The sequence below is a fragment of the Cebidichthys violaceus genome, unplaced genomic scaffold (assembly GCF_023349555.1).
Source record: "Cebidichthys violaceus isolate CVI_PGR_0920_01 unplaced genomic scaffold, fCebVio1.0.p SCAF_31, whole genome shotgun sequence".
NCBI classification, from domain to species: Eukaryota; Metazoa; Chordata; class Actinopteri; order Perciformes; family Stichaeidae; genus Cebidichthys; species Cebidichthys violaceus.
The window spans coordinates 716862-730082 of NW_027176495.1; the positions used below are offsets into that span (position 1 = coordinate 716862).

The 13221-nt window shown below is 44.3% G+C and overlaps 1 protein-coding gene across 6 annotated transcripts in view; it reads left to right on the forward strand.

The window, feature by feature from the left end:
* Window positions 1-13221, forward strand: part of syne1a (spectrin repeat containing, nuclear envelope 1a) — a 123313-nt gene that overhangs the window by 40728 nt on the left and 69364 nt on the right. For 5 of the 6 annotated variants that reach the window (XM_068724679.1, XM_068724676.1, XM_068724678.1 and 2 more), the window contains exons 43-56: window positions 420-602; window positions 724-825; window positions 1378-1581; window positions 2113-2320; window positions 2954-3069; window positions 3526-3731; window positions 3810-3971; window positions 4056-4335; window positions 4584-4756; window positions 6101-6410; window positions 6519-6683; window positions 8143-8502; window positions 10131-10267; window positions 12510-12687. In XM_068724679.1, coding sequence (XP_068580780.1) covers window positions 420-602; window positions 724-825; window positions 1378-1581; window positions 2113-2320; window positions 2954-3069; window positions 3526-3731; window positions 3810-3971; window positions 4056-4335; window positions 4584-4756; window positions 6101-6410; window positions 6519-6683; window positions 8143-8502; window positions 10131-10267; window positions 12510-12687 — 2784 coding nt within the window. The remainder of the gene's footprint in view (window positions 1-419; window positions 603-723; window positions 826-1377; window positions 1582-2112; window positions 2321-2953; window positions 3070-3525; window positions 3732-3809; window positions 3972-4055; window positions 4336-4583; window positions 4757-6100; window positions 6411-6518; window positions 6684-8142; window positions 8503-10130; window positions 10268-12509; window positions 12688-13221) is intronic. The other variant, XM_068724677.1, reaches the window with a different exon arrangement.

Below are 13221 nucleotides of genomic sequence, written 5' to 3' on the forward strand. Positions count from 1 at the left end.
GAGCTGAAACGTGATAACGACTATGAAGGGCTTTATGGTGTTGTTTTATGTGAAAATCAATAATGACTTCCACACTACAGCTCTGCCCAACACTTGCGCTCTTCCTCTTTTAATGATATTTATTTATGTTTTTCCCTTTATCCATTTCTACCTCTTGAGAGATTTAGTTGGCTGCTCAGCTGTCACAAATGAGACCAAAATATAAACAAGTCTAGACACGTTATCTGCCTTTCTGTCTCTCTCTCTCACTTCTCATCCACACATCTGTCAAACCAATTAAGTCTCGTTTTCCCTCCGTCTCCCAGTAAAGCTTACCGTCCCTTGTTACATAGAGAGAAAGCTAAGCACAAAGAGGGAGAGAGATCCTACCTCTCCTCAGTCTCCTGTTGATTGAGACGTATCCTGTTCTGTTCCTGCAGGTCTCGGAGAGAATACAAACCAACGCAGAGAGGCTGGGCTACTGTGTTGCTCTGTGGAACGACCTCAAGTCCATGGAGCAGGATATTAACCAATGGGCTGCCAACTCCATCGCTGATCTCACCGACAGCGTTTCCAATCTCAGCGATAAAGAGCAGACAGAGGTCCATCTTGTCACTTTTCAGGTCAGAGCACACTGGACAGTCTGCATGAAAAAGTGCACGAATGATTATGGTGGTGTAATATTCAGAGTGATGTCATAGTGGCTGTGATTGTAATTGAAACGTCCAGCACTTTGATCTACAGGCTGAGGTTGAAAAGAGGGAGCAGAGGCTGGATACCCTGCAGGAGAGAGTATCAGAGCTGAAGGAGCGAGCCAAACTGCAAGAAACGCCGATACAAATGCAGGTGATTATGGTGGGGAGTCAAATCCGGGCAAGATTTTGCTGAAATTATTGCAGCAAAAGAATATTTCTTCCATTGACATTTAGGCCAGGGATTTCAAACACTGTTAAAAAACTCTCAATGGTGCGGAAATAAAACCACAAGACCTACATACATGTACTTAAAAGGAAGATAAAGACAAATTAAAAAAAATAAAAAATGGAAACCAACAACAACATAAGAATTTTGGTTGACGAATGGCAAAACAAGTGTAAAATTCATCAAACATCTATCAATTCACGGATATTGGATGGAAGAATTCTCTTTGAAATTTTATTTTTATTTTTGAATTGTCACTCCCAAGGTCAATTGTAAACACTTAAACCTAAATCGACCAAGTACTAGATGCAGATCACTCATATATATATTTGGGAAATGCTGCAAAATATTTATGTTTTGGAAAATAGAAAATTTGCAAAAGATATAGACGGAAGGGGTCTGGTCAAAATATTGCTGATTGCTAGTATAAGAGCGAGAATGAAACATCTGTGATGTTTCATTTCTTTGTTGCACCAGGTCCTGGAGTCTGACCTGAGGAAGAAGGCGACCCATGCGCGAGAGGTGTACAACCAGGCCAAACACACGCTGACCTACTTCAGTTTCCAGAAGCAGCGTTTGGAGGACCTCATGTCCCAGATGGCCGAGCGGCTGGTGGCAGTTGAGGGCTCCTTATCTGACCTCACGGAAGCTACTTCTCTTGAAGACATCGGTACAGTTAAGGTATGGCACTATCATTTCCCTCAATGCGATACGAGAACACAATAATTCAATTCTTATACATGTTATATATATATATATATATAATAATACTTAGACACTCAATGATACAATATTCGATCGGTGATGCCTTAATTATTTAAATGGCCTCAGAGAATAGACATGGCAGGTTTATTTGTATCGCACCTTTCACCTTTCAAAAGGCAATTCAAAGTTATTTAAAATTAAATTCCGAGCACTCACCTTGGGTGTGGTGCTTTTCAAATGCCCATAAAGACAAACTGAGAGGCATAATGATGAGAACATGTTTGCGTGATACCCTATTGTTCCCTGAAGGTGACCTTCTGTCCTCAGTTATGACCCTCTTTAGGAGATCAGAGGTAAGAACATACTCTAAGCTGGCAGTAATTCCAGCTGTAGCTCACATCTGCGAGGTTTGATGCAGTACATGTCACTGTTTCCTCCCCCCCCCCCCCACCCTTTAACCCCAATTATGATTATACATCCTCTTATTTCCTCACTTTTCATTTACAGGACCTGCAGGGCGTTGTGCAGCAGCAGAGGTCAGACATGGACTCCGCTAGAGATGCTCTGAGTGCCCTGTGCCGGTCTCATCCCTCTCAGGAGCTGTCGTGCCTCTCCTCTGACCTCACCTCCATCGCCAAGCGAACAGAGGCTGTTGCCCAGCGCTGTGCCAAGACCAAGGGCAGCCTGCAGGATGGGCTACAGCTCCACTTCAACGGTAACAGACATATATGTGTGGTTTGGATTTTAATCTGGATTGTCTGTTGTTTGACGCTTTATTATATTCTCTCCTGGTTGGCGTTTTTGTTCTTCACCTCCGTCAAACACATCGAGTGATTTATGCAACATTCTTTATAACTTCTAAGTATAGATTTTAATGGCACTTAAAATCTCATAATCACTCAATGAAACAGTGCACAACTACATGATGCAAAGTCATTTGTTAGTGGTGCAACAGATTTATTGTTGATTATCCGACGTTTTTTTCCCCATGGCACACTCAATCCGCCCACAACAGCCCACACTCCACTGACACACACACACACACACTGTCTGCTACACTGGTGCGCTCTCATCGCTCAGACACACACCTGTGCCTCGGAGACTAATGTCGCTCTTGTCACATCTGCTCTCGAGGGAGTCATTTTGGGCTTGTTGCCAAGGCAACCCAGCGCAGCACAGCATGGACACGCCCTCACTTAGCATCTGCCTCAACACATCTCCTCTTCTCACTCTCCTCCTTCGGATCCCTTTTACTTTTAAATCTTCTGTGCCTTTTATTTTAGCACGTCAATTTTCCTGAACTTGTCGCCATATATTTAGTCGACCACTTCTCTGCGTTACTCTTAAGCAGAGCTCGTCCAAGACTTCCACTCCCGGCTCACAGAACTGAAGTTGGAGCTGAAAGAATGTTCGAACCTGTCAGGAGATGTTGCCGTCCTCGGAGCTAAGTTGCAGCGGTTAAAGGTATTGTTATATGTCGTACTTTTGTTATGCTTTTCTCTTGGTGTTGTTGTCATTGTGTTCTCAGTTTTTAGTAACTTCACTTGTTGATACTGGCAACTATCAAACCTAAACACACCAAAACAATTGTATATCGTCATTATTAAAGAAGTGTTAATTATGTTATTGTAACAATTCATTTCATATCTTCCGTGTCATTTTACTATGTTTTCTTCTACAAAATTACATCCTGAAATACTGTACTGTACGTAATTAATGCTTCATTGGACCAAACTAAATATACAGCATCTTACTTATAAGAATTGTGCTGGAAGTACAAATACTCCCAGAGTTTCTAACCTTTATAAAGCTTCTTAAGAAGGTATGAAGAGTGTTATGAGTCTAGCTCTGAGGACTGTGGCTCTTTATTTCTTTAAATTAGCAGGGACATATCACATCATGTTCCTCATACATCCACAGGTGTCAGTCGAGCGCACGTCTGAGGGTGACGAGTGTTTCTCTAAGGTTTGTGAGGAAGCCGAGAGGCTGCAACTCCACCTGCCTAAAGCTGGAGCGGCACAGATCCGAGAGCACCTCTCCTCCTGTCAGAAAGAGTGGAGGAGCTACCTGGACTGCTGCTCTCAGAGCCACCGAGACTTGGAAGAGAGTATCGCCCTAATGAAAAAGTAAGTCATTTTTTCTTGTTGTGTCATGTGTTTACGCAAAGCAATTTGAGTTAAATGGAAATGCACCTCCTTTTCCAGCTTTAATGACTGTGTGGAGGGTATAAGAGACTGGCTGAAGCAGATGGATCGCAGCCTCAAGAGAGAGCCTGTTCTTGGGGCAGAGTGCCAGCAAGGAGCCCCAGACGCCACAGAAGAGCTGGAGAGGATAGAAAACCTCCATGAGGAACTACTTGCAAGAAGGTGTGTATACATGTGGGTGTGTGAGACCATATGTTATAGATCAGGCTGTTAAATATTCGTAACAATATCATTGTCTCTTGCAAGGGACTCCATCGAGCATCTCTGCCAGGAGGCCCAGTGTCTGTCTGAAGCAGGCCGGGGGTCAGGAGGAGAGGTCAGAGTGACAGGCCAGCTCCAGATGGAGCACCAGGCCCTGCTGAAGGCAGCCAGGGAGAAGCTGCGAGGCTGCCAAGAGAGCCAGGCCTTTGGAGAGACCCTCCAAGGGTTTTGGGCCTGGCTGGAGGAGATCCAGGAGAGACTGGGTACAGTAGACAGCACCATGGGGACCAAAGAGCAGCTAGAGCAGAGGCTGGAGACTGTGCAGGTGAGAGGTGGTTTTGACTAGTCGACTATGCGTTTCTGTAATTTACATGAATTATTTTATACGATATAATAAAGGGGTTGGAATCTTTAAGAATGCACGCACTTATTTTGTTCTTTACTTAATAAATCTACTTTTTTTTCTACAGTAGTTCTGGTAAACACAAGAGGGAGCTGTTTGCTTGAGAATGTATTCATCAAAGATTCTGATGTTTAAATCCAGTTCCCTCTGACCCCTGTTTGTATACACAGGACATCCTGCTTTTGAAGGGGGAGGGGGAGGTCAAGCTGAATATGGCGATGGGTAAGGGTGAGTTGGCCCTGCGCAGCTATGGAGCTGCCGGACAGGAAGTGGTCCGCTCTCAGCTACAGGAAGTGGAGGATGCGTGGGCCACGCTTCTTGTGACTACCATGAGCTGCCACAGGTAGACTGCTCACCTTGTTCCATCACCTAAAATGGAATGTGATGGTGTAGAAGAGGTCCTTCCTTTAACGTAGCATTCTGTCATCATCTCATTGTAGAAGTGCATTTAAGTCTTGATTTTTGTTGTTTTTATTGTGCCTTTAAAACATTTAGCCCTGGATATTTTCAGAGGCCATTTACCTGTGTGCCAAAAAAACCAACCTCTCTTTGGACCGTATTATTTTCACCATGATAGATTGATGTCTCAATGCCATTAATTACCATTAGGTTAAATACATAATGAGCAGTATTTGTCTCATTTGGTAACTCTGATTGATGTATTTGATTTAGTGCGTTTTTGTGTGTGTGTGTGTGTGTGTGTGTGTGTGTGTGTGTGTGTGTGTGTGTGTGTGTGTGTCTGTGCACTCGCATGACAGCATGCACATGCGTGTTGGTGTATAATTGAGCAATTATGGCCCCTCCTAGAAAAAAATTGATCTCATTAGGGAATAAATGGTGGATGGCAAACATCAGTGGGTCACACATGGGCTGTGTTTGTGTTTTAAGGTTAAGGGGGTAGCAGGAGGCATGGGGTAGCAGGTGAAATAGAGGTGTGTGTGTGTGTGTGTGTGTGTGTGTGTGTGTGTGTGTGTGTACGAGTGTACGATATTGGCGTTTTTTTGTACATGCAGCGATAACAGATGGCAAGGAAAATTGTGTGTATCTGCGCCTGTGTGTGTTTGAACCAGAGCATAAAGAGGATAAAGGCACTAAGCCAGTATTTACATTTCTTGGCCGTATCATAAGAGTATGAAATATATACTATACCTGTATATGACAGTGAAAAGGTACACAGAAGAACATCTTATGTACAGATTTTTTGTACCAAAATGATATTAGTTAAAAGCAACCAGACTACATATATATTTGCATATATTATACGTATATATATATATATATATATATATATATATATATATATATATTAATCATTGGGTTTAATTAAAGGAAAAAGCTGTTATTAACAGCCGCGACAGCGACGCTGGAATTGTTTTCTCCTTATGAGTCTGTGTTTGAGTCCTGGAGACATTTACTGTAGCAGGAACTACAGGCGGTTTGGATTATTTTGCCACTTAACACATTTTTATACATCTGCATATTGTATGCATATATTAAATATGTTCTAAGTTGTGTTATTGTTACAATGTAAAACGGATGATTTGTATTTTTAGCAGGTTTAAGAAAAACCTGCCCAAACGTAGGCTACTATCCATGTTTATTCAGATTTTCTCTGTATAATCAAAATGTATATTCCACATGTGCCAGTCACAGACAATCACAACCAGGTCTTCTGTCGCCCCTCCAGTCGTCTGGAGTGGACCGTGTCGCAGTGGGGGGGATACCTGGAAGGTGCCGCCCAACTGCGCTGCTGGATGGAGGCGGTAGAGAGAGAGGTGTGTGCCCCTCTCACCCCTCAGCCCGGGCCCAGAGAAAAGGCATCCCAGCTAGAGAGACTCAGAGCTCTGCTGGCTGATCTGGAAGACCACCAGGTAGCTCTGTCCAGTCTGGAAGAGAAAGCCAGAGAACTGTTCAAGAAGACTGGCGATGCCGGCTTTAATCATGGGGCCCGCACCCAGCTGCAGGTGCAGTTTGATGACCTCACAGCCTTGGTGGAGGTATAAAGCTCCTTAATCTTTCATTGTATCATTGTATTAATCTCACCAACTATTGTCAGTGCGTTGTCATGTTAGACTTAATTGTTGACTGATTGCCTTTGTCTTTAGGAGAGAGTACGTCTAGCGCAGGCCGTTGTGTTGGAACACCAACAATACCTGGAGGCTGTTAGGGAGCTCACTGATTGGCTGATGAGTGCTGGAGAGGAGCTACATCATTGGTCTGATACGTCAGGAGACTCTGCCTCCATCAAAAAGAAGCTGTCAGAAGTGAGGGTAAGGCAGGTTGTCAACATACAAAGAACTCCCCTTGTTGATGCCGACTGACACTCCTTTTGTTTTCTTTGTAAACACTTTTTGTCAAGAAACTAATTCCAAATTTAGAAAAAATATACGTCGACAGATAGTAACGTGCCACATCTGACAGGTGACAAGCCTATTGTGCTGCAGAGTGCACATAGGTGTGCCGTCAAAGTAGTTCTCCTCGAGTTTTCAATCGTTTTACATAATCTTTGTCGCCAGATGGAGTTTGTTGTCATGGAATTGCAGATGTTCGAATTTCCATTTTTTGTGGGCCACTTCAAGGACGGCGTTTCAGCTGAAATTCTTGATTAATTCTACTTTGGACCATATGTCTGTCCCTGTTGTATGACGTTGTTATGATGATTTAAAAAAAATGTTCAGCAGTCGCTAATTGCGTGTGCATTGAAATAGTACTTCTGCACAAATCTGTATTCCACACCATAAGTGGACATGAGAAATGTTGGATTGCAGTATCTCTTTTTATATTGAGGTTCTATAAGTGTAACAGCAAGCGATGTTTCTCTGAATCTCCATCACAGCGTGCCTTAAGGATGTGTAGTGTATTGGTGAAACTTCACCTCGTTGAAAGATTTTATGTGTGTCGCATGTTGCTAAGGTAACTGATTGCTGAATTATCTGAGCCCATCTAATCGTAATGGACTCCTGCTATCAAGGAGGGCGAACTGTGTGGGGAATTGGAATTGGTTCTCAGTTTGTTCCCATATCACAGCCAAATATCTCAATCTCTCTTGGCACATTTTACTGCCACTATATTGGTCTATTACTGTGTAAAAAAAAGCAAACAAGGTAAAAGGGAAGAGCAGTGCAATTAATGCTAAGCTATTCCCTATTCAATAATTCTGCAATTACAGAGAGAAAATATGTGAGGCGATATTGATTTGCATTTGAATTTCACACATGGGCCCTTATTATCACATTATGTTGTGTTTGTAGAGTCATGGTGTGAATCATTTCAGTAGAGGAGGATATCATTTGTTGTTTAGCTAGTTGTGCCATTTTCATTTCCCATTCATGGTCTCAAGGTTAATGTTCATATCCTTCTACTCGCTCACAAACAAATGATCAGCTGCTATTTTCCCCCCTTTTTAATCCGGCTATCGGCTCAATGCTATTGCATCGCGCTGGAATGTTTGCTTTTCTCACTCTCTGCCTTGCGAGTGCTACCTTTCTACACAGAGATGGAGGCGGAGAGGGATGGAGGCGGAGGATGAAATTAGATATAGGGAGAGAATACTGAGATAGCAAATGAAAATGCAGGACATCATAACTAATGCTTCAAAGACAGAATCAAAGCGATAAAGACAGAGAGCGGGAGACATAAGCCGCTTTAAATAGAATCGGAGGTTGCAGTTTCCGTAGCCACAGTTTCCGTAGCAACTTCGTCTCCTATCTACCTTCCCCATCTCTTCAGGAGCGGGTGGAGTGTCAGCTACTGGAGGGCCGAGAGCGCCTCAGCCGGGTGCGTCGGAGTGCGGCGTCCACGGCGGAACACACGGCGGCGGGTGGCTGCGAGGCCATGGACCGACAGCTGGGAGCGCTGTCCCAGGCTCTGGAGCAGTGGGAGGGGGCCGCCCTGAGGGCCAGGGACGACCTGGAAGGGGCCCTGGCTGCTGCTGCAGCCTCAGAGGAAGAATACCGCCGTCTGACCGCCCGGCTGGAGGATGAGTTGAAAGAGCTGGATGGACGGCTGAAGGTGTGGAGCCAGGAGTTGATCAAAGCTGAAGGGCGGAGCAACGGCGAGGAAGCGGTGGAGGGATGGAAGCTGGCTAAGGTATAAGAGCAGGACATTTAAATAAATGACAGTTTACCGTCTGAATTGTTCACTGTTCATCGGCTCACAATAGTTTATTTAAAAAAATAATAGATAATAAAAACTCTGTTCGACTGAGATTTGGGTTGGCAAACTGGGATGTGTAAAAAAGCTGACAGTGGCTACTGTGCAGCAGCGTACTATGTTAATTTAAGAGAAGGTGATTAGCATTGTTTAATGGAAAGTACCCACAGGCATACACACACACACACACACACACACACACACACACACACACACACACACACACACACACACACACACTCTGTGCAGACATAGGCTACATCCTCTGCATTCAGCTCTGTTTTCTCTGTCAGTAATTAACCATTCCATTTGTAAATCCGAAAAACTGATTAGTTTGTAAATCAGCTTTACTGGGATGACGAAGGAGTGACAGCTACAATCCCATCACTTTCTCTTGTTTTCTGTCCTCTGTCCCCTCTACCCCTCCCCCTTTTTGTTTTGTTTTTCGCCATTATTTTCCGCTATCTCTCCCTCGCAAACATTCCCCTTTTTAATTCCTGCTTCTTTCCCCTTTCTGTACTCTGACTTGTTTGAACTCCAGTGTACAGTGAGGTCTTTCCCGACTGCAGGGGTTGATTCTTAGATGCTCTTGCTCCTCACCTCCCCTGCTGCTCTGTTTCTAACATCCACAGGATGTTTACAGTGTGACAATTTCTCTGTGCTGTCGAGGCCATGCCAGCATGTACACCTTCACACTCCTCCCCGGCTTCTTCGGCCATGCCTTCCTCTGGTTTTTCTCAATTTGGGGCTGTCAAAGCACAGAGGAGGAGTCTTCCCCCTCCTCCGCTTCTCTCTCTCTCTCTCTCTCTCTCCTCCTCCTCCTCCAGCCTGCTTCCTGTGTCCAGCCGTGTTTTCGTTGCGCGCTCGTTTGTGTGCGTTTGAACCAATCCTGCATCTGTGAGGGCTGACAGCTGAATTCCACCGGGAGAGAGCGTGAGAGAGTGAGAAGGAGGAAAAATGTGCGAGAGGGAAAGAGTGCAAGGAGTGGGAGGAGGGAGAAAGAAAGAGGAGAGAGGAGGGAAGAGAAAGTAGTAGAACGTTGGGACGAGGGAAGGAGAAGAGAGCAACGAGTCCAGGGGAACAGAGCGGGAGGGAGGGAGGGTTGTTTATTGGTAATACGTCAGAAGGAGAACAAGCAAGCGAGCGTCAGAGAGAGAGAGAGAGACAGAGAAAGAGAGGGATAGGTTCTTGTACATATGTCATGGGACAGGATTTCATGACTGTGTGAGTGCAGAATGTGAGGCACGCTGTGGAGAGCGGGAGAACGTTATCCGCAGCTCCTTCCTGCCGCCACACTCCGCGAAGAACAGAAATGCTATTGTACAAGCAGCACTGTGAGTATGTGTGTGTGTGTGTGTGTGTGTGTGTGTGTGTGTGAGAGAGAGAGAGAAGAGCTGAGGAGATGAAGCCAGGGTGTGAATAGGAATGTGAGAGCACTTATTGAAGGGTGTCATGCAGATGCATTGGGTGCTTGTCACTCGTTAACACACACACACACACACACACACACACACACACACACACACACACTCTGAGCCAGCTGGTGTCTGTTTTGTGTTGTTTAGGATATACTGGAGGGCTTGCAGAGCGCCGAGCCGATGGCGGAGAAGTTGAAAGTCCAACTCAACGACCTGGTGCGATACTCCAGGGACCTGGGCTCACAATCAGACCGGGTCACCGCGCTCATCAAACAGCACAACAGGTAAGAGGGTTCTGCTTCAGTAAACAGCGTGTGGTGGAAAATACTTCGGTGTTTGTTTTCTTTATGTGGATTATAAATTAAACGGAGCTCTGTTTGCTTAGGCTGAGTGATGCATCATATTGTCATCCATGGATTTTCAACGGCTTTATATCATGGTGATATGATCCTACCACTTTATGGTCGAATAATTCAGATCAAGCTGTACTTAAAAACCAGCTTAATGTAACACAATTTGTTAGAATTTTCTTTTCTTTTTACACAGGGAATAATTGTATGCAATACATAACAGTAGAGCATTTTTGCTTTGCATAATTGTGTATAATATTCTAATATCGGTCACTCAGAATATATCTTTAATAACATTATTATAGAGATTTTGCCAAGCCCAATCCTAATTGAGAGAGTGTCGTGCACATAATAAGAACAATGCACAAAACTGACCATGCATAATGTGCTCATTCATTCCATAACACGGCACCATAACCAAAATAGAAGAAGGGCAGCATTCTCCCCCCGAAAACAAGCTTTGCATGTCCGAATGGGTCCTTTTTTTACCAGCTCATTTGTATTGGAGGCATGTGTTTGTGTGTGTGAGTTGTGTCATGTGTCAGCCGGGCTAAAGGAAGTCTTAAAGGTGACAGAGAGCACCAGAGCCACCAGTTGCTATGCAACATTTAGCTACCTTCCCTTCACCTCTGCTTGTTCTCTGTGTTTGTTTTGTGTCTTCCTCAAGTTCAGTTGTATGCAACGCTGAGAGTGAATTCAGGGGAATCGGACACATTTGGATGGTCTTTTTTTTAGCCTGTGTTAAATTAGTGCTGGTTTATAATCACACCATGCAATGCCTATTCAAAAGACCAACAGTGCATATAAGAGAACATGTGTGCATACAACCACACACACACACACACACACATGTATGACATCTCCAGTAATGATCTCCTTAATTTGCATGGATGACTTGTTGTCTTTCTGAGGTAGTGCACGGCAGTGAGGGCACTGTTCGTAGTGCACTGTGACACACTGTAGCGTTTATTGGCAGACGACCTGAGTGAGGTCAGCTTGTTGGAGATGCTTTTGGTGGGTAATTGACTTTGGCTGCTGATTGGCAAAAACAGCACCCTTCCTCGTTCACCGGGCTTTTTAGTCTGTAATAGACTTGGCCTGTGTGCTCTTTGCACCTGTCCCGCATTAAGCTCAGCAGAAAGAAGGGCGGAGAGAGAGAGAGAGAGAGAGAGAGAGACAGAGAGTGAATGAAAGAGTTGAGGTAGAAGAGGAAAGGAATCTAGCACATGGCAGATTTTGCAAAAACAAAAATGGCCTCTTCCACTCTCATACCATCCCCACTATACTAGCCTTTCATGCTCTCATCGCATCATTAAAACTCAAGCGTGTCTGTGTGCATTAAAGTGTGTGTCGATAGAAGGTTGTGTGTGCTTTTGCCTCCCTTTGGACATTAACCCCAGTTTATAGTTGTTTTTCTTCTCTCAGAAATCTTACCTGTCACTTAAAGAGGAACTTCAACAGTTTAAATATCAGTTTCATTCGTCTGTTGAAATCCTTTTTTATAGTGTACAATAAACGTCCTTCACTTTGATTTAAACACCTCTTGTTATCATCACATAATCTGTATTGTTGCTGTGTTCTGTGCTTGCAGCTATATATTCTGATGGATATGTCAACAACACAAAGAATTTTCAGCATTTGATTAGTCCGTGGTGATAAAACACAGCCTACTAAAATGTCAAATTGTCCCTTTAGTATATCAGCCATCATTGAAACCTCTCCCTAACAGACAGTACCCCTGCCATATCCTTTCCATCTCACCCTTTTTTCTTACAGCATCAATCTGTCAACTCTCGTTCTCTCCATCTTGTCGCCCCTGTGAACTCTTACCCCACTCATATGTTGCCTCTCAACCCCCTCCTAAGCAGTACCCCTCACCACCATCCCCCACTCTCCCTCTTTGCCCCAACGCTCATTCCTTCCACTTCACCCGCTTTGCCATTTCTCCACCTGCCCGCTTCCCACTCCAGCTCATCTCTCAGGCTTCCCTTCCTCCTCCGCCATTTACTGTATCTGAGCATCTGCACACGCATCCTCTTTGTTTTGATGAGCACATGGACAGTAGACGGCAAACTGTCCTCTGGTTGTAACCCCTCTCTCTCTCTTTGTTCAAGATGGATCTCAACCTGTGAACGTGTTTTTTTTATCAGCCCCTGACTTCTCTTTTGTCCCCCAGTCTCAGTCTTCGTGCATCCAGGGAGTGTCAAAATAAGGAGCGCTTGTTGGAGCAGAGGTTCCGTGCAGCCTTGAGGGACTTCCAGCAGTGGTTGGTCAATGCCAAAATCAGCACAGCCAAATGCTTTGACGTGCCACAGAGTGTCGCCGAGGCCTTCACCGCTCTGCAGAGGATCCAAGTAAGAGAAAGATTTTTCTCCACCAGACATCTGTTAAATTCTTACTATGTTCTTAAGACGTTGGAGACATGAACTTGTGGGCTTGTGCGGTCCTCACCGTGGTGTTTTTGCACTCTACGTTACAGATATCGTTTGGAAATCACACTATTGTTCAGCCTTTTTCAGATATTGCTGCTCACTTACCCAGTTTTGATTATCTTTATTGCTGTGGGAAACATGAAGTGCAGCAGAGAAGTTTCCCCCGGGGCAGACCTACCAGACACAGAACAGCAAATAAACAGATTGAATCACATTTAGTTATGTTATTCAGGGAAAGAAAGTAGGAGAATTGATATTTAATGTCACTGAATATAACTTCCAATTCAGCCTTTTGACAAAGACCAACATTTTTAATAATTTTTGGTGGCAGAATAGGTAATAATACTCCTGCATATACTGTCATGTCTGATTGCTACACAGAATGGCCCCATAGTCACACGCTATTGCCCATTAACCAGCTGCAGTGAAGCAGTAATGATTTCAGAGCAAGTAGCT